Here is a 21,721-nt window from a genome sequence, read left to right on the forward strand (position 1 = left end):
TCCCCCTTCACTGTCATTTCCGGACGCGGCGAAACAGAAGGAAAAAAAATATTGCACAGCCAATGGAATGGATTAATAAATGACAGTAGCTAGCTAGCAACTCGAAAGTAATAATTTAAACCACAAAACATATGTGATTATCAAAACGGGTATCCTGGACGCTTGGTTTTTTAAGTCTCGCTATATATTTGCATCAGTCCATAAATGACGGTCCTATCTGAGGAGATGGTGTTTCCAGGTCTGAATAGCTAAACTAGTTAGCTGGCTACCCAATGCTAGCTAGTTAGCGGATACATTTCTGCTAACTAACATTAGATTGCCAGCCTTGATTTGGTATCTGTGGTTAATCCGAAAATTATATTTGTGTCTCATCATTTTTAGCAGTGCCGGTGTGTTTACTTATTTCGTTGCAGTTTGAACGTGTTTTAAACGCACGACTTAACGTTAACGCTTTGAGTCCTTCGCTTGTAGGCTAGCTAGGTAGCTATTAGAAGGTCAACATTGTTGAACCCTGCTAGCTACAGCTGACTACAGTGGGTGGGATAGACACTTATCAGCAAACCGTCAGCTGCAGTTATGTGTAATGAGATATAAACAGAGTGGGTGTTTTCTGCTATCCAGATCCAGACAGTTGTTCATTAGTTAGTCATTAGCTAGCTAACTGGGAAAGTAGCTATAACATTACCTGCTGGCTAAAGTTACTCAATTCTCTCCAACCATGATCAAGTTGATGCGCACGAAAATACCTGAATAACAACAGCCAATACTTGGAAATATGGATTCCACGTGGACTTCAGCCATACTTCAAAATCCTCCGATTCTACTTTCAAAATTACATTTTCAAACTACTGTCTTGGCTACATTTTGATTTTTGCTGACAGGACAACTTTCCCTGTTTTGTTTTGGAGAGTATTGTTTTGACTTGGGATCTCTGGTAGATTTTTGCATGGTAGTTAGTTTCTTTCTCAACAGGTAGGCCTGAATTCTAACATAAGATGTTCTGTTATTGTTATTAACCATTAATGACAGATACATTTGTCAAGTCTTGTTCAGAACATTTTTAACTACAGTGGAATTTGTGAATCAAATTCTGTTGTAGTACAGAATGACATACAATCACAGTGCTCATCTGTCTTTGCCCCCCCCCCCCCCCCCCCCAGAGTGGACAATGAATGGCCTATCTGTCAGTGAGCTATGCTGCCTGTTCTGCTGCCCCCCCTTTCCGAGCCGTATTGCTGCCAAGCTTGCCTTCCTGCCTCCTGAGCCTACATATTCCCTCCTCCCAGACCTAGAGGGGTCTGTAGCCCCGGGGACAGCAGGGACCGCAGGGCTGAGATCCAGAGCTAGTGGGGTACCTGGAGCTGCTGTAGGGGGTTCAGTCAGCACTGGTCCTGCAGAAGGAAAATGGAAGCTCCACCTGACAGAGCGAGCCGAGTTCCAGTATTCCCAGAGAGAACTGGATGCTACAGATGTGTTCCTTACCCGCTCCAGTCGTGGAAACAGAGTGGGATGCATGTACATCCGCTGTGCCCCCACTGCCAGGTTAGTCACACGTGTGTATGTGTGTACACACCTTGGCTCATTGAGGCTCTATTGTTTCACCATGTGTCACACATCCTCTGATAAACTCACCCCCTGTTCCTCTTGTGTTGTTTTTGTTATGCCATTATTTTGCTTGTGTGCTATTTCTTTACTTCCTGTACTTGCTTCCTCATTGTGTCAGGCTATCTCAAACCTGTTCTCTTCCTGCTTTCCTCATTCATTGTTCATGCCATCTTCTTTGACCTACCGATACCATTCTCCTTGTTTTTACCCCAATTCATGCTCTCATTTTTTGCCTGTGGTTTTGTAAGATGATATTGGTGAGTTGTGATAATCTAATTTGTCTATTGGTGATCGATAGTCTGGTTTTCAGAGTTTATACATTATGTTTTCACATGGTATGGCTTCAGGTAGCCTACTTGTTGCACCTGTTGATTTATTTCAGTAATCAGCTCAATTGATTGGCGAAGGCATGGACTGGGTCCTGTTACACTTGATGTAGTGCCAGTGTCACACGTGAATGTAATATGGCACTCATTGTTCAGGGTATTTTGAGTAAAAAGCCCAAGAGCAAAGCAATTACTTACTGTATGGGAGGGGCCAAGTCTCTTTAGGGAATAGAGAGTATCCAGTGGCTTTAGGGAGCACAGCTTGCATTCCTGAATAGAAAGCACATGGCTGATGCTTGGGGAATAGCAACCCTATTATTCATGTAATACAGAACAAGTAAAAAGACAGGAGTTAAACTTAGTGAACTAGTCCTCTCTTCAGTCTGTGGCCGTAACCGGTTTACCTTAATCAGCACATTCAAGTCCCATTCAAATCGGTAATTCCTGAGGTTTTAATGGGAATCTGCTGTTCACACAGTACAGGTCAGGATAGGTAAAAAGACCAGGTACGGTCTATCTTGGTAACCTAGTTGTCTCTCTGTGGCCTTTCTCACCAGGTTCACAGTGCTGTTCTCTCACGGCAATGCAGTGGACCTTGGCCAGATGAGCAGCTTCTATATCGGCCTGGGAACGCGTATCAACTGCAATATCTTCTCCTACGACTACTCCGGCTACGGTGTCAGCACGGGCAAGCCTTCAGAGAAGAACCTCTACGCTGACATTGACGCCGCCTGGCAGGCCCTGCGCACACGGTACTTACCCAACTCACAGGGCTCTGGGCAGGCTGGAGCTCTATACATCATCATGTCAGGGAGGGACGGCTGTGTCGTCAGTGGGAGATGTCACCTTACAGAGAAGGGGGGGGGGGGTGTAATGTCACACAATGACAGGCTCATGCAGCTAATGGACTGTCTCATTAGTTTGATGGGATGCTGTGTTATCAATGGCTGTCCTTGGATAGATGTTATGGAGCTACAGCTGGTTTTTATGTTATGCGTGCCATGTTCGCAGACATTTTACTCCTAGATCTATATGATAAAAGTATGTTATCATTATATATTATCATAGTTTAGGCTTCATAGGAGTGAAGCTTTCCTAGCTTTTCCCTGACATGATTGTGTTTAATTCCTCTTTTTTTCCTGGTTGTGATCAGATATGGCATCAGCCCAGAGAACATAATCCTGTACGGGCAGAGCATTGGCACCGTGCCCACGGTCGACCTGGCATCTCGGTATGAGTGTGCTGCCGTGGTGCTCCACTCCCCCCTCACCTCTGGCATGCGGGTGGCCTTCCCAGACACCAAGAAGACCTACTGCTTTGATGCTTTCCCCAAGTGAGTAACCTATAACACCATAATCCTTATCTCTTTATCTTCAACTCTGACTGCTTGTCTGTCTGCCTTTTGGCATTTTCACATAATATCACATGATGAGATTAGGAAATAAGTGTAGAAATGTAAGTGTCAAAAGATTTGTCCAACTAAAAGAAGAAGAACTGCAATCTCTTTCATGTATTACATTATTCAGTCTCTCTCTCTCTCTCTCTATGGGGAAACAGCCTCATCACATCTGAGTCACAACTGAGTCATCTCTCACTCTGCATCAGATCATAAGCAGGTGTTGTAAACACTGACTCCTCCAGTCATTTTATCATATCATCACCCTTTATTATGTAAAGTGTGATGGTGTGGTATTTGAGCCATTAGAATCACGTTTGTTCACTGAATAGAATTCCATTACAGTCCAGTACAGTACCAGGCAGTGCCAGTGTAGGAGTAGAGTAGGTGACGAGGATGCCTCTGCTCTGTGGTGAAAGCCTCCAGTGTTCTCCTCCACCCCCCTGAGTTCTCCCACCACTGGGTGCCTGTTGCCTAGCTGGCTCTCCCCACTCTTCAGCCCACACTGACTCCCATACTCCAGGAGTAGGTAACTAGAATCAGCCGAGGACCGATGTCCAAGCGGATGGTCGGGGGCCAGAAAATTCTGATCATTTGTACACTTGAACAAGTATTTATAGGAATACAACGTTTTTGCTGAGTTCCTTGTGATTTGTCTTTTTTGATAAACTAAAATCACTCGCAGGCCGGTTTTGGCCCGCAGGCCGCCTGTTTTCGACCCCTGCCATATGCCATCCGGTCAGTGGACTCCCAGTAATGTAATACTAGCTTGGTTCAGAACTGTATGTGCTTATAGCCAACCCACAGTTATGTGTGGGACAGAGGGAGGACTATGAGTACTCTCTTCCTTCTGAACTAGTTGATTGAGCTGAGCTGGGAGATGCATTTACATGCAGCAATATTGTGCTCTCGTTTATCTACTGTCTGTCCTGTTTGTTCCTCGACCTGTTTGGCAACAGTCGCTGGTCAGTGCTCACAGTTGCAGAGGGCAGATTGCACTAACAGGCCATGCTAGAACAGACAGACGTCTGTACAACGCTTTCTGTCCACGGTTATCCTTTAAGAACATACTTAGTTATAACAGTGTTGTTACACACATGGTAATCTAGTGACTACCTTTGCTTCCCTTATCCCCAGTCTCTAACTCCATTTCCTCTCTCTCTATCAGCATTGAGAAGGTGTCTAAGATCACGTCGCCGGTGCTGATCATCCACGGGACGGAGGACGAGGTGATCGACTTCTCCCACGGTCTGGCTCTGTTCGAGCGCTGTCCAAAGGCCGTGGAACCACTCTGGGTGGAGGGGGCGGGACACAATGACATCGAACTGTACAGCCAGTACCTGGAGCGCCTGCGCCGCTTCATTGGCCAGGAGCTGGCCGCACAGCACGCCTGATACCACCTGAGCCCCCAGTCCTCCTCTGGCTCCGTGCTGTTCCCCTGGTCGGAGTGGGTCAAGCCTGGCCTCTCAGAATGAATAATCATTCACCTTTTGGTCAACTTTGTCTGGATGCTCTCAGCCCTGTCTTTTTGTTGTTTTCCATCTTTTCTGTCTCTGTCATTAATACTGGTCAGGGATTCTCTAGTCCACCTCCCGCCCCGGGGACAGTGCAAGAATGCAACCCAGAGACATGGAGGGCTCTCTACTGGTCTGTCTAAAGCCCCTCTCTCTTACCCCAGCCTAACACAACCTCAGATAGGTCAGGTGTTCCAAACATGTACTGTTTAACCTCTTCTGAGACATTTACACATGATTCAACTTTAACTAACAACCCTAACATGGACAAATAATTGTGTGATGAATATTTGTCATTTTATCTTTTATAACACATGACACTGAGCCACTACTTTACAAATCATGTGGTATTGACAGATTAGTATAACTGTCCTGTTTGAAAGCAGGTTTTTTGCTCATGTTTTGTGTGGAATCTTCTTAGCTCTCTCTCGTTTACAATTAAGATGTCAGATTAATAGTCTATGAATCATTTGTTTCATAGACATATAAATCAGACATTTTTATCATTATTAAGCATAGATTCATTTGAATCCATAAAGTGATTAGAGCAAAAAGTTGCTGGATTTTTGCTTTGGCTGAAGTTCAGCCAAATTAATTGTTTCAAAAGCATTCTTAAGTCTCTTGCATATCTCTAAGGCACTATTGATTTCTAGCTTGGCAACCACTCTTATGTTTCTAGCTTGGCAACCACTCTTATGTTTCTAGCATGGCAACCGCTCTTATGTTTCACGCACTGAACTAAATTCACCTCTTACTGGGTTTCTGTCTGAAATGGTAGTTCCACATCCAGCTTCAGATGTTTTCAAAGGCTTTTTTGTTAGTGATTTACAGAGTTGTACAAACAATTTCACTTTAGGTATTTCTAAATCAGTGAGTTTATTTCATACCTCCAAAAACACTAAATCATTGTGAATCACTAAGCTTTTGCCAGTAATGGCCATTCACATAGTAAATTGGGTCGGGTCAGTTGAGACTAAGCTGGATGGAGTATTAACTGAACTTGCTGCTAAAGATTAGGATAAAATGGATTGAAAAGGGTCACACTCTCCACATCCATTAATGCAGCTTAGTTTGATGGGAAATTGAACAGTCATACATGTTTCAATAATGTTTTTTACGCTGTACAGTAGAGTGGAGCCAATACACGCTGCTGGTCCCATATGACATTTGAAAACACTTATTCAGCCATGTCATGTTACATGTGTGATTAGTTTCTTGTTTACTTCATTTTAGGGTAAATAACACTTCATTATAACATTAGTAGAGCTATGGAATAGGATGTGCTCTATTTTGTTATTGACCACGTTTATTTTGAGCAGGCTCCCTTTTCAGCTCCAACTAGCCCTTTTCACTCACTTCATCCTGTTGCCACACTATTTCAGACAGACTTGGGATTCCACCATTTCTGTCCGTCTGTGTGTGAAAGTTGACTTGGACGAATGCCCAACTTCTCTGGCATATGGGGTCCACCACCACAAGATAGTGGAGATCCTTGGGTTGGGTTTTGGGGGAGTCAGGATAACATGTTCATAGAAACCAAAGTTTAACAGGAAATGTTCTGTCTTGAACAAAGCGGGCCTGCTTTTCTAATGGTATGTTCATCAGAACCAAAGAGAAAGTCCATCACATCACCCATAGTACATGGGTTTCTTATCAGCCACTGCATACAGTTAGGGAACAAAAGTGAGTGTTTACTCCCTATGATGGACTATTGTATCGAGAATACAAGCAATACAACTGATTTCTGTGTCTGGGTGGTCTGAGAGAGGAGCATGTGTCTGGGAGGTAGGGTTGCAAAATTCTGGGAACATAGAAGAAATTCACTTGTTTTCCCGAAATCCCAGTTGGAGGGTTCCCCGGACGCAGGAGGGAGTAAGCAGGACTCAAGTCATCCATCCAGGACTCATGGAAAACAAGGGAATTTATTGAAAGTTCACAGAATTTTGCAACCCTAGTGGGAGGTGACGGACTGACTGTACTTCGAGTGTGAGACGAGTTCCAGACCCACATTCAGAGCTTTTGTTTGAAGAAACTAAGTTATGGAAATCCATTTTTGTAATCAAACGTAATGTGGCTTCAAATGTATTCAGATCCCTTGACTTTTTCTACATTTTGTTAGGTTACAGCCTTATTCTAAAGTTGATGAAATTGTTTTTTTTTTCCCTCATCAAGCTACACATAATACCCCATAATGACAAAGCAAAAACAGGTTTAAACATTTTTGCTATTTTATTTTAAAAAATCAAACGTAAATATAACATTTACAAAAGTATTCAGACCATTTACTCAGTACTTTGTTGAAGCACCTTTGGCAGAGATTACAACCTCGAGTCGTCTTGGGTATGACGCTACAAGCTCGGCACACCTATATTTGGGGAGTTTCTACCATTCTTCTCTGCAGGTTCTCTCAAGCTCTGTCAGGTTGGATGTGGTGCGTTGCTGCACAGCTATTTTCAGGTCTCTCCAGAGATGTTTGATCGGGTTCAAGTCCGGGCTCTGGCTGGTCCACTCAAGGACATTCAGAGACTTGTCCCGAAGCCACTCCTGCATTGTCTTGGCTGTGTGCTTCGGGTCGTGGTCCTGTTGGAAGGTGAACCTTCACCCCAGTCTGAGGTCCTGAGTGCTCTGGAGCAGGTTTTCATCAAGGATCTCTGTACTTTGCTCTGTTCATCTTTGCCTCGATCTTGACTAGTCTCCCAGTCCCTGCCTCTGAAAAACATCCACACAGCAAGATGCTTCCACCACCACGCTTCCCTGCAGGGATGGTGACTGGTTTCTTCTAGATGTGACACTTGGCATTCAGGCCAAAATGTTCAATCTTGGTTTCATCAGACCAGAGAATCTTGTTTCTCATGATCTGAGTCTTTAGATGGCTCATGGCAAACTCCAAGCTGCCATGTGCCTTTTACTGAGGAGTGGCTTCCGTCTTGCCACTCAACCATAAAGGCCTGATTGGTGGAGTGCTGCAGAGATGGTTGTCCTTCTGGAAGGTTCTCATCTCCACAGAGGAACTCTACAGCTCTGTTAGTGGGACCATCGGGTTCTTGGTCACCTCCCTGACTCCTTCTCCCCCGATTGCTTAGTTTGGCCGGGCGGCCAGCTCTAGGAAGAGTCTTGGTGGTTCCAAACTTCTTCCATGTAAGAATGATGGAGGCCACTGTGTTCTTGGGGATCTTCAATGCTGCATAAATGTTTTGGTACCCTTCTCCAGATCTGTGCCTTGATATACAATCCTGTCTTGGAGCTCTACGGACAATTCCTTCGACCTCATGGCTTGGTTTATGCGCTGACATGCACTGTCAACTGTGGGACATTTATATAGAAAGGTGTGTGCCTTTCCAAATCATGTCCAATCAATTGAATTTACCACAGGTGGACTCCAATCAAGTTGTAGAAACATCTGAAGGATGATCAATAGAAACAGGATGCACCGGAGCTCAATTTCGAGTCTCATAGCAAAGGGTCTGAATACTTATTTTGCATAAGGTATCTGGTTTTTATTTGTAATACATTTACACACTTTTAGAAAACCCTGTTTTTGCTTTCTCATTATGGTGTATTGTGTTTAGATTGCTGAGGATTTATATCTATTTAATCCATTTTAGAACAAGGCTGTAACATAACAAAATGTGGAAAAAGTCAATGGGTCTGAATATTTTCCGAAGCCACTGTATGTGCTATCTCTGGATAATTTTTTGGGGTGAGTATTTGGATCCAAGGTGATGATGGGTTGGTGTGTTATTCTATCCAGTTATGCATTGTTTATTATTTACAACCGTGTTATGTTACATTATAGAAATGTTTTATCTTTACTCCAAAAATAAAAACAAACATCATGAATTGATAAAATAAACCTTCTGTGTCTGTCGTGATTCCTATTATGTTTCTCACATTGATATAGAACTGATCTCTGTAAATTATGTTTAAGTCAACTCTATTCACCATTTTCCCATTAATCTTTGTGATTCACCTTTGGAATGCTATAAAGAGCGAGCAGCATAAGTGTTGGAATAGGCCTCAGAGGGCTCGTCTACCAGCTGCTATACGGCTGGTGGGTTTTACGGGCTCCTAACCAACTGTGCAATTTTGTACTTAATGTTGCTGCTACCGTCTCTTATGACCGAAAAGAGCTTCTGGACATCAGAACAGTGATTACTCACCTTGAACTGGACGAAGATTTCTTATTTATCATTGGAAAACAAACTGGACAATCTACGATTAAGACTCTCCTACCAACGGAACATTAAACTGTAATATCTAATGTTTCACTGAGACGTGGTTGAACGACACAGGTAATATAGAGCTGGCTGGCTTCTCGATGTATTAGCAGGACAGAGCAGCTATGTCTGGTAAGATGAGGGGTGGGGGTGTGTGTCTATTTGTCAATATCTGCTGGTGCGCGATGTCTAATATTAAAGAAGTCTCGAGTTATTGTTTCGCTTGAGGTAGAATACCTCACGATAAGCTGTAGACCACACTATCTACCAATAGAGTTCTCATCTATATTATTTGTAGTCGTCTATTTACCACCACAAACCGATGCTTGCACTAAGACCGCACTCAACGAGCTGTATAAGGCCATTAGCGAACAAGAAAATGCTCATCCAGAAGTGGCGCTCTTAGTGGTCGGGGACTTTAATGCAGGCAAACAAATCAGTTTTAACCTAATTTCTACCAGCATGTCACATGTGCAACCAGAGAAAGAAAAAAATCTAGACCACCTTTACTCCATACATAGATCTCCCTCGCCCTCCATTTTGCAAATCTGACCATAATTATATCCTCCTGATTCCTGCTAACAAGCAAAAACTAAAGCAGGAAGTACCAGTGACTCACTGGTATACGGAATACAGAAGTGGTCAGATGATGCGGATGCTACGCTACAGGACTGTTTTGCTAGCAACGACTGGAATAAGTTCCCTGGATTCATCCAATGGCATTGAGGAGTATATCACCTCAGTCACGGGCTTCATCAACAAGTGCATCGACGACGTCGTCCCCACAGTGACCATATGTATTTCCCAAACAGAAGCCATGGATTACAAGCAACATCTGCAAAGAGCGGGACACTAATCCGGACACTTATATGAAATCCCGCTATGCCATCAGACGAACCATCAAACACGCAAAGCTTCAATAGAGGACTAAGATTAAATCCTACTACACCGGCTCTGACGCTCGTCGGATGTGGCAGGGTAAGAAAAATATTACGGACTACAAAGTAAAACCCAGCCGCCGAGCTGCCGTGTCGCGAAATACCTGTTATACTCGCTTCGAGGCAAGCAACACTGAAGCATGCATGAGAGCACCGGCTGTTCCAGACAACTGCGATCACGCTCTCCGTAGCCTTTAAACAGGTCAACATTCACAAAGCTGCTGGGCCAGACGGATTACCAAGACGTGTACTCAAAGCATGTGCGGACAAATTGGAAAGTGTCTTCACTGACATTTTCAACCTCTCCCTGAGTCTGTAATACCTACATGTTTCAAACAGATGACCATAGTCCCTGTGCCCAAGAAAGTGAAGGTAACCTGCCTAAATGATTACCGCCCCGTAACACTCACGTCAGTACCCATGAAGTGCTTTTAAAGGCTGGTCATGGCTGACATCAACACCATCATGCCGTAAACCACAGATGACGCAATCTCAATCGCACTCCACACTGCACTTTCCCACTTGGACAAAAGGAACACCTATGTGAGAATGCTGATCATTGACTACAGATCAACATTCAACACCATAGCTCAATACAAAGCTCATCACTAAGCTAAGGACCCTGGGACTAAAAACCTCCCTCTGCAATTGGATCCTGGACTTCCTGACGGGCCACCCCCAGGTAGTAAGAGTAGGCAACAACACATCTGCCATGCTGATCCTCAACACTGGGGCCCCTCAGTGGTGCGTGCTTTGTCCCCTCCTGTACTCCCTGTTCAACTACGACTGCGTGGCCAAGCACAACTCCAACACCATCATTATGTTTGCTGACAACATAACAGTGGTAGGCTTGATCACCGACAACGATGAGACAGCCTATAGAGAGAAGGTAAGAGACCTGGCAGTGTGGTGCTAGGACAACAACCTCTCTCTCAATGTGAGCAAGACAAAGGAGCGGATCGTGGACTATAGGAAAAGGATGGCCGAACAGGCCCCCATTAATATCGACGGGGCTGAAGTGGAGCGGGTCGAGAGTGTCAATTTCCTTGGTGACCACATCACCAACGAACTATTATGGTCCAAACACACCAAGACAGTCGTGAAGAGGGAACGACAAAACCTTTCCCCCTCAGGAGGCTGAAAATTTTTGGCAGGGGTCCCCAGATCCTCAAAATTATACAACTGCTCCATTGAGAGTATCCTGACCGGTTGCATCACTAGGCGGTGTCAGAGGAAGGCCCAAAAAATGGTCAAAGACTCAAGTCACCCAAGTCATAGACTGTTCTCTTTGCTACCCCAGGGTAAGCGGCACCGGAGCCCCGAGTCCAGGACCAAAAGGCTCTTTAAAAGCTTCTAGCCCAAGCCATAAGACTGCCAAACAATTAATCAAATGGTCACCCGGACTATATACATTGACTGACCCCCCCCCCCCCCACCGCCGCTGCTACTCACAGTTTATTATCTATGCATGGTCACTTTACAAATTACTTTGACGAACCTGTACCCCCGCACATTGGCTCGGTACCGGTACCACCTCTATATAGCCTCGTTATTGCTATGTCATTTTCTTGTAACTTTTTTTCCCACTTTAGTTTATTTAGTAAATATGTTATTAACTGTTTCTTGAACTTCAACATTCTTATTGGCAGACTTGACAGCCTTGGTTTCTCAAATGATTGCCTCACCTGGTTTACCAACTACTTCTCTGATAGAATTCAGTGTGTCAAATCGGAGGGCCTGTTGTCCGGAACTCTGACAGTCTCTATGGGGGTGCCACAGGGTTCAATTCTCGGGCCGACTCTCTTTTCTGTATACATCAATGATGTTGCTCTTGCTGCTGGTGATTCTCTGATCCACCTCTACGCAGACGACACCATTCTGTATACTTCTGGCCCCTCCTTGGACACTGTGTTAACTAACCTCCAGACGAGCTTCAATGCCATACAACTCTCCTTCCGTGGCCTCCAACTGCTCTTAAACCTAAGTAAAACTAAATGCATGCTATTCAACCGATCACTGCCCGCACCTGCTCACCCGTCCAGAATACGTGGACAACTACAAATACCTGGGTGTCTGGTTAGACTGTAAACTCTCCTTCCAGACTCACATTAAGCATCTCCAATCCAAAATTAAATCTAGAATCGGCTTCCCATATCGCAACAAAGCATCCTTCACTCATGCTGCCAAAGATACCCTCGTAAAACTGACCATCCTACCGATCCTCGACTTCGGTGATGTCATCTATAAAATAGCCTCCAACACTCTACTCAACAAACTGGATGCAGTCTATCACAGTGCCATCCGTTTTGTCACCAAAGCCCCATACACTACCCACCATTGCGACCTGTACGCTCTCGTTGGTTGGCCATCGCTTCATACTCATCACCAAACCCACTGGCTACAGGTTATCTACAAGTCTCTGCTAGGTAAAGCCCTGCCTTATCTCAGCTCATTGGTCACCATAGCAGCACCCACTCATAGCACGCGCTCCAGTAGGTATATTTCACTGGTCACCCCAAAGCCAATTCCTCCTTTGGCCGTCTTTCCTTCCAGTTCTCTGCTGCCCATGACTGGAACGAATTGCAAAAATCTCTGAAGCTGGAAACTCACATCTCCCTCACTAGCTTTAAGCACCAGCTGTCAGAGCAGCTTACAGATCACTGCACCTGTACATAGATGGGCTGTTTACCTACCTCATCCCCATACTGGTATTTATTTATTTATATATTTTGCTCCTTTGCACCCCAGTATCTCTACCTGCACATTCATCCTCTGCCGATCTACCATTCCAGTGTTTAATTGCTATATTGTAATTTACTTTGCCACCATGGCCTATTTATTTCCTTAACTTACCTCATTTGCACTCACTGTATATAGACTTTTTGTTTTCTTTTGTTCTATTGTATTATTGACTGTATGTTTTGTTTATTCCATGTGTAACTCTGTGTTGTTGTATGTGTCAAATTGCTACGCTTTATCTTGGCCAGGTCGCAGTTGCAAATGAGAACTTGTTCTCAACTAGCCTACCTGGTTAAATAAAGGTGAAAAAAAACTGCATTGTTGGTTAAGGGCTTGTAAGTAAGTATTTCACAGTAATGTCTACACTTGTTGTATTCCACGCATGTGACAAATAAATTTTATTTTATTTGACCAGAGAAGAGGGAATGGTAATTGGGGAGCCCAACAGATGTGCTTAGCTATTATCTATGACAAAAATATTAAAATGACTGGTCTGTTTTCTATATACAAATGTTAGTCTCACCAACCTCTCTTCATAGAGCAGGAAGATGAGTAGGGGGATGTAGCACTGCCAGATGGATCGTAAGCCCTGCTCCACCTCCACCCCAAACACACAAGTGTCTCCCAACTCTTCCTCAATGGGCTGCATAAATGAGCACAGTCTCTCTCACACAAATGCTCTTATGGATTGGCACTGGGATTAAGGCAGATGCAACAACACTCCCCTTCTGTCAGGCTGCAGTGTACAGCACAATAGGAAATTGGAGCAGAGTGACTCACTGTAGCATCACGATCACATCCACTGTCACCCATGCATCCATGATAATTTAAACACGCAGCTAGTAGGTTTCAAATTGAAATTGAGAAACATCCCACTCTGTTCTTGCAACCCATGTCAGATGCGTAATTATGTTAGTGGGCGTGCATTTTACCGTCTCCCAATACACCACAATGACCCGACCAGAGTCACACTGTACGTTGGTGGACCTGAGAATTTGCCAGCTGGTAAGTGACACTGACTATCGCACTCTCCAGTTGTTAAAAATAAGCGACATGTTGATAGCTGTGTCAAGGTCTTAGGTAAATTCTCTCACCTGAAGTCGCATATAAGGACACGCACAGGTATGTGCGTAGTTTAGCAGTTAGTTTACCATCCTCCAAAGAATGTACTGTATATTATATTGACAAGATATTCCAGTGACCGTGCTCATAATGGAAATACATGTCCTTGAAGATGGGAGGAGAGATCAGGTGGGACAATTCTTGCCAATAAGAGGGCAGATAGAGGACTAATCTTTGGATCTATGCAATTATAGCGTCTGTGACCTCATTGGCAGTGCCATCAAAGCTATCTTCATTTTAAAGTAGCACATTTTCTTCTTCATTTGCTGATTGCTCCCAACCAATAGGAATCCCCAACCAGTTGACTACTTTAAAATGGTGGAAGCCCTCAATAGAGTGGTGAGGGGGAGCTCCTCACACCCTTTGTGTCCAGAAGTAATTTAGCCATTAATTGTACTCATTGTGCTCTGTAGAGTTGCTATTTTCTCCAGTTTTCTTGTGTCAATGAACTTGTGCTTACTAATTATATTAATAAAGTTTGATTTAAAATCAACAAATACAATAGTCAGTTTAAAAAAAGTTTGTTACAACACTGTGTACATACAGTTGCCGTCGGAAGTTTACATACACTTTGGTTGGAGTCATTAAAACTCGTTTTTCAACCACCACAAATGTCTTGTTAACAAACTATAGTTTTGGCAAGTCGGTTAGGACATATATTTTGTGCATGACACAAGTAATTTTTCCAACAACTGTTTACAGACAGATTATTTAACTTATAATTCACTGTATCACAATTCTAGTGGGTCAGAAGATTACATACACTAAGTTGACTGTGCCTTTAAACAGCTTGGAAAATTCCAGAAATTTTTGTCATGGCTTTAGAAGCTTCTGATAGGCTAATTGATATCATTTGAGTCAATTGGAGGTGTACCTGTGGATGTATTTCAGGCCTACCTTCAAACTCAGTACCTCTTTGCTTGACATCATGGGAAAATCAAAAGAAATCAGCCAAGACCTCAGAAAAAAAAGTTGGCCTCCACAAGTCTGGTTCATCCTTGGGAGAAATTTCCAAATGCCTGAAGGTACCACGTTCATCTGTACAAACAATAGTACGCAAGTATAAACAACTTGGGACCACACAGACGTCATACCACTCAGGAAGGAGACGCGTTCTGTCTCCTAGAGATGAACATACTTTGGTGCGAAAAGTACAAATCAATCCCAGAACAACAGCAAAGGACCTTGTGAAGATGCTGGAGGAAATATCCAAAAGTAAAAGTAAAAGTATCTATATCCACAGTAAAACGAGTCCTATATTGACATAACCTGAAAGGTTGCTCAGCAAGGAAGAAGCCGCTGCTCCAAAACCGCCATAAAAAAGCCAGACTACGGTTTACAACTGCACATGGGGACAAAGATCGTACTTTTTGGAGACAGCTCTGCTCTGATGAAACAAAAATAGAACTGTTTGGCCATAATAACCATCGTTATGTTTGGAGGAAAAAGGGGAGGCTTGCAAGCCGAAGAACAACATCCCAACCGTGAAGTAAGGGGGTGGCAGCATCATGTTGTGGTGGGGCTGTGCTGCAGGAGGGACTGGTGCACTTCACAAAATAGATGGCATAATTTTTGGAAAATGATGTGGATATATTGAAGCAACATCTCAAGACATCAATTAGGAAGTTAAAGCTTGGTCTAAAATGGGTCTTCCAAATGGACAATGACCCCAAGCATACTTCCAAAGTTGTGGCAAAATGGCTTAAGGACAACAAAGTCAAGCTATTGAAGTGGCCATCACAAAGCCTTGGCCTCAATCCTATAGAACATTTTTGGGCAGAACTGAAAAAGCGTGTGAGAGCAAGGTGGCCTACAAACCCAACTCCGTTACACCAGCCCTGTCAGGAGGAATGGGCCAAAATTCACCCAACATATTGTGGGAAGCTTGTGGAAGGCTACCCGAAACGTTTGATCCTAGTTAAACCATTTAAAGGCAATGCTACCAAATAAAACATTTGATCCTAGTTAAACAATTTAAAGGCAATGCTACTAATTGAGTGTATGTAAACTTCTGACCCACTGGCAATGTGATGAAAGAAATAAAAGCTGAAATAAATAATTCTCTCTACTATTATTCTGACATTTCACATTCTTAAAATAAAGTGGTGATCCTAACTGACCTAAAACAGGGAATCTTTTACTTGGATTAAATGTCAGGAATTATGAAAATATGAGTTTAAATGTATTTGGCTAAAGTGTATGTAAACTTCAGATTTAATTTGTATCTGGCTGTGTCAGTACATATCCCATCGAGCCAAGCAGGGAGAGGCTGCTCATTGTCACAAAACCAATCAGAAACGTCCAGTTTACCGTACACCAATGACGCCGGTGGATCTAAAATGTTTACTTGGGTCCGCGATAAGTAGCAATATAATCCTTTGCCACCGTTTTTTTACGACAGATATCTTGAACCAGTCATGATAACTCAATAAATAATTTGAGTTTCTTTCCCACAAATGTCTTAGTTACATGATTGTATAACTAGAAAAATAGTTTTAATTTTGAAGGTGCAGTAATTATGAAGTTTGGCAATGAGGACGAAAACTAGCATAGTCAACTAGTGTAGCCAGGGATTAGAAGTTTGGAGACAGATTGTAGTTTTTATGCCCTGATATCAGGAGTTGGCAGCGTAAAAGTTTGATTAAACAATTCAGACAAACAAATCAGATGACTTATATTTAAGGAGAGTGAATACAATATACAATCCCGAAATCAGCAATACAATTGTCAATAGTAAAACAAAGCTTAAAACAATGATTGAGTGGACCCTGAATATAGAAAATTAATGGTGAAATCACTTCCAATGTCCATGCTAAAATTAGTTATATCCATGATGACCAACTCAGACAGTCGTTTTTTGGTAAATTGCCAAAATGCCACTTGCATCAATTTATACGAGTGCAGTCGCATCGTTTTTAGGCTACGTTCGATCGCAGGAAAGTGTCGTACCAGAAGTGGTAAATAAGGACAGACAGGTAGGCCTATGTGCATACCTTAGCAGTTAGCCTCCATGCTTCGTCAACTATTGGCTACAGTCCAATGTAATAGACATCTGAGCGCTAAAAGGATGCATTGGTGGAAAAAGTATCCAATTGTCATACTTGAGTAAAAGTATTGATAATTTAATGGGAAGTTACTCAAATAGGCTACCCTGGGCTACCCATTTACAAAATAATCCCTAGTGGTTAGAGCGTTGGACTAGTAACCGAAAGGTTGCAAGATCAAATCCCGAGCTGACAAGGTACAAATCTGTCGTTCTGCCCCTGAACCAGGCCGTTAACCCACCGTTTCTAGGCCGTCATTGAAAATAAGAATTTGTTCTTAACTGACTTGCCTAGTTAAATAAAGGTAAAAGTCAGCCAGTAAAATACTTGAGTAAAACACTTAAGAATCAATAGTAAAAGTATAAATCATTTAAAATTCCTATTATTTAGCAAAGCTGTTTATTAAAAAAATTCAGATAGCCAGGGTCCCACTCCAACACTCAGACATTATTTACAAAAGATGCATGTGTTTAGTGAGTCCACCAGACCAGAGGCAGTAGGGATGACCAAGTGTTCTCTTGATAAGTGTGTGAATGACTATTTTCCTGTGCTGCTAAGCATTTAAAATGTAATGAGTACTTTTGGTAGTCAGGGAAAATGGTGTAAAAAGTACAATATTTTCTTTAGGAATTTACACCACTGCTTAAAGCAGCAATCTGCAGTTGCTACATCATTTTTTGGGACAAATGAATGCTATGTACCCATTGATTCTTCAATAATATTATTAATGCCTCATGAGCTTAGTTAAACTGTTGTACATCAGAACCTAAAATATACGATTGTTTACAAACATTGGAGTAAAACAAAGGAAATGTAAACAAACACTACATAGCCTCACAACATGGTTAAAACTATAATTTTGATATAATGGATGGTCAGTACTTGCATCTATAGCTCGGGCTATGAATTTGAGAGTGGTTACATTTCTCCAGCTCCATCCCTCAGTTTTTTACCCAAAACAGGGGCGGGAAATTTCTTATTGTTTCAACTGCAGATTGCATGGAAATTATTCAAGTAAAAGTGAAAGTCACCCAGTAAAATAGTACTTGAGTAAAATTCTAAAAGTATATATATTTTTAAATATACTTAAGTATCAGAAGTAAAAGGAAATGCTAAACTATACTTAAATGCTATAAATCATTTCACATTCCTTATAAGCCAACCAGACTGCACCATTTTTTTATTTGACAGACTCCAGCACTCAGACATCATTTACAAACAAAGCATTTGTGTTTAGTGAGTCCACCAGATCAGAGGCAGTAGGGATGACAACATGTTCTCGATAAGTGTATGAATTAGACCATTTTCTTCCTTCTAAACATTTAAATGTAATGAATACTTTTGGGTGGCAGGAAACATGTAAAGAATTACATGATTACATTAGGAATTTAATGGAGTAAAAGTTATCAAAAATATAAATAGTAAAGTACAGATACCCCCCAAAAAACAAGAATTTCTTCAATACAGGTTTACTTAATTACTTTACACCACTGAGGGTATGCGTGTTGCATACAGAGTAGCAAGTATGTTGGTTGTGAATAATAACAGTTTCTTCATCCCATCCCAGGTGAGAAGCCCTACAACTGCTCCTGGCCCGACTGACGAGAAGTTCTCCCGTTCTGATGAACAATTCCGCCACCGGTGGACTCACACGGGCGAGAAATGGTTCCAGTGCATACTGTGTGCCATGCGCTTCATGCGAAATGACCACCTGCTCAAACATGCCCGTCTCCACCCTGGCTTCGAACTGTCCATGATCAGTCGTTAGGGGGAGTAAGGCCTGGGGTTTATTCATTAGTCAGATTCTGTTCAAAAACATTTCTCCAAACAGAAAACATTTAGCAAAGAAAACAAGAGTTTCTATTGGACAAATTCAGGTAGGTTCTGTTTGCTTCCGTTTGGTTTCTAGAGTAAACGGTAGCAAAATGTTTTGCGAAAGACCAAACGTTTTGCAATGGAATCCGACTAATGAATACACCCCTGGTCAGACCAATGGATAACTAGATCTCCACTGTGGGGAAGCAGAAGTACAGGATAGGAGAGGAAGAGTTTCTGTAGCCGTGCCCTGGTCCCAGATCTGTCTTAAGAAAACTCCTGTGATTATTGTCATGATGCCATACATTCATGTTTGGCTTGACAAGGACCACACATGGCACAGCAGAGTTGGCTAAAGCACACATACAGATGGGATCAGGTAGCCTACTTCACTCAGCCAACTCTTGGATTTGGTATGGTATTTGACTGGTAATCTGAGCTCTGAAAGACAGGCCGAAGACATACCATTTTCCAACGATTGAGAAAGCCCTTTCTGATTACAGTTTATTTTTTCTCACTTTGGTGCATTTCACAAGTATATGGTACATTTTTACCACGCTTTGTACAGAACATCAAAAATGCATTTGTTTTGAAACTCTGCAGGTTTTTCTATTGACTAGGTTCAACACCCAATCAGTTATTCACCAAACTTAAACAGTGTTTCATCTAGAAATACATGTTCATATTAAGTAGTAGCTTTTAACAATGCAATACTCATTACTTTTAGTATGATTGTCTTCTCATTTGTTAAAATACATATAATTGACTTAATCCAACTGCTCTTAATTGATAATCATTGAACTATTTGGTAAACCTATTTAGATTTAACAGATTGAGAACACAATGAAAATGTTTGATAAGTATAAACACACATACATATATACACACACACAGTAATGTACTATTATGACTTATGATTTTACTCCACAGTAAATAAATACAAAAATCTGATAGACAAGATGTGTAATGCATCCCCTATACAGTAAACATATATCCAAAATGAAGTCTTTCAGTGGGGTTTTTCACACTGCTTTGCTAAAATTGAATTGGCCAACACAGTAATGTAATACCTTAATAAAATGGCATGTACATAGGCGGCCTTTAAAACCAAAGTGACAGTGAGTCCACACATTGTAAGTGACCCCAGAGGGAATCGAACCCACCACTCTGGTGTTGCTAGTTCCATTTTCTTACTACACAACTGAGCCACACAGGACCACTACAATACAACACATGTGGAAGGTATATGATCGCCATTCCCGTGAGCGTGCCACCCTCCTCCAGGCCATGGATGAGGCATGCAATGACATCAATCCAGACCTACAGTATGACAGGCTTTGATTCGCCTTGCCAAAAGGGATTTTCTGAAATTATGTGAATGAGAACCTATGGCCAAATGCTCAAGACAGACTTTATGTAAACTAATGCGGCCAAATGTCATGTTTCTTTCATTTGATTACAGTACACCTACAGTGGCTTGTGAAAGTATTCACTCCCTTGGCATTTTTCCTATTTTGTTGCCTTACAACCTGGAATAAAACATTTATTTTTGGGGAGGTTTGTATAATTTGATTTACACAACATGCCTGCCACTTTGAAGATGCAAAATATTTTTTGGTGAAACAAGAAATACAAAAAAATAAAAAATAAATAGCATGCATAACTATTCACCCCCCCCCAAAGTCAATATTTTGTAGAGCCACCTTTCTCAGCTGCAAGTCTCTTGGGGTGTCTCTAAGCTTGGCACGTCTAGCCACTGGGACTTTTGCCCATTCTTCAAGGCAAAACTGCTCCAGCTCCTTCAAGTTGGATGGGTTCTGCTGGTGAACATCAATCTTTAAGTCATACCACAGATTCTCAATTGGATTGAGGTCTGGGCTTTGAGTAGGCCATTCCAATATATTTACATTTTCCCCTTAAACCACTAGTGTGTTGCTTTAGCAGTATTCTTAGGGTCATTGTCCTGCTGGAAGGTGAACCTCTGCCCCAGTCTCAAATCTCTGGAAGACTGAAACAGGTTTCCCTGTATTTAGCGCCATCCATCATTCCTTCAATTCTGACCAGTTTCCCTGTCCTTGCCGATCAAAAACATCCTCACAGCATGATGTCACCACCATGCTTCACTGTGGGGTTGGTGTTCTCGGGGTGATGGGAGGTGTTGGGTTTGCGCCTGACATAGTATTTTCCTTGATGGCCAAAAAGCTACATTTTAGTCTCATCTGACCAGAGTACCTTCTTCCATATATTTGGGGAGTCTCCCACGTGCATTTTGGCAAACACCAAACATGTTTGCTTATTTTTTTCTTTAAGCAATAGCTTTTTTCAGGTATTCCAATCACCGCTGTGGAGCTTTGTAGCTCCTTCGGGGTTATCTTTGGCCTCCTTGATTAATGCCCTCCTTGCCTGGTCCGTGAGTTTTGATGGGCAGCCCGCTCTTGGCAGGTTTGTTGTGGTGCCATATTCTTTCCATTTTTTAATAATGGATTTGATGGTGCTCTGTGGGATGCTCAAATTTGTTATATTTTTTATAACCCCAACCCTGATCTGTACTTCTCCCCCACTTTGTCCCTGACCTGTTTGGCGAGCTCCTTGGTCTTCATGGTGCCGCTTGCTTGGTGGTGCCCCTTGCTTAATGGTGTTGCAGACTCTGGGGCCTTTCAGAACAGATATTTTATACACACACAGATTCTGTGACACTTAAATAAAGTCCACCTGTGTGCAATCTAATTATGTGACTTCTGAAGGTAATTGGTTGCACCAGATCTTATTTAGGGGCTTCATAACAAAGGGGGTGAATACATATGCTTCTCGGTTTTTATTTTTTGAAACAAGTTATTTCTTTCTATTCACTTCACCAATTTGAACTATTTTGTGTATGTTACATGAAATTCCCCACCCTAAAAATTAAGTACAGGTTGTAATGCAACAAAATGTTGTAATTACATCTGAACAATACATTTATTTTAGAAATCAATGAAAGAGGTCTTCAATCATCACACATGGGA

The 21,721-nt window shown here is 42.2% G+C and overlaps 1 protein-coding gene across 2 annotated transcripts; it reads left to right on the forward strand.

The window, feature by feature from the left end:
- Window positions 1-8,694, forward strand: LOC109897890 (alpha/beta hydrolase domain-containing protein 17A). 2 transcript variants are annotated; one of them, XM_020492537.2, is made up of 5 exons: window positions 1-972; window positions 1,161-1,542; window positions 2,489-2,683; window positions 3,085-3,264; window positions 4,496-8,694. In XM_020492537.2, exons 2-5 carry the CDS (start codon window positions 1,169-1,171, stop codon window positions 4,719-4,721), a joined length of 975 nt encoding a protein of 324 aa, XP_020348126.1. In that variant the 5' UTR covers window positions 1-972; window positions 1,161-1,168; the 3' UTR covers window positions 4,722-8,694. The 2 variants fall into 2 exon arrangements, with proteins under 2 accessions (XP_020348126.1, XP_020348125.1); XM_020492536.2 differs by having other exon boundaries at window positions 1-238.
- Window positions 8,695-21,721: the final 13,027 nt, after the last annotated feature.

Source organism: Oncorhynchus kisutch, linkage group LG10 (genome assembly GCF_002021735.2).
Source record: "Oncorhynchus kisutch isolate 150728-3 linkage group LG10, Okis_V2, whole genome shotgun sequence".
NCBI lineage: Eukaryota > Metazoa > Chordata > Actinopteri > Salmoniformes > Salmonidae > Oncorhynchus > Oncorhynchus kisutch.

Bases quoted from the DNA above. Each gene is read 5' to 3' on its own strand.
- LOC109897890 (XM_020492536.2), top strand. From the start codon at position 205: ATGACGGTCCTATCTGAGGAGATGGTGTTTCCAG. The intron at 239-1,160 runs GTCTGAATAGCT...CCCCCCCCCCAG, and splicing joins TGAGGAGATGGTGTTTCCAG to AGTGGACAATGAATGGCCTA. The intron at 2,684-3,084 runs GTACTTACCCAA...GGTTGTGATCAG, and splicing joins TGGCAGGCCCTGCGCACACG to ATATGGCATCAGCCCAGAGA.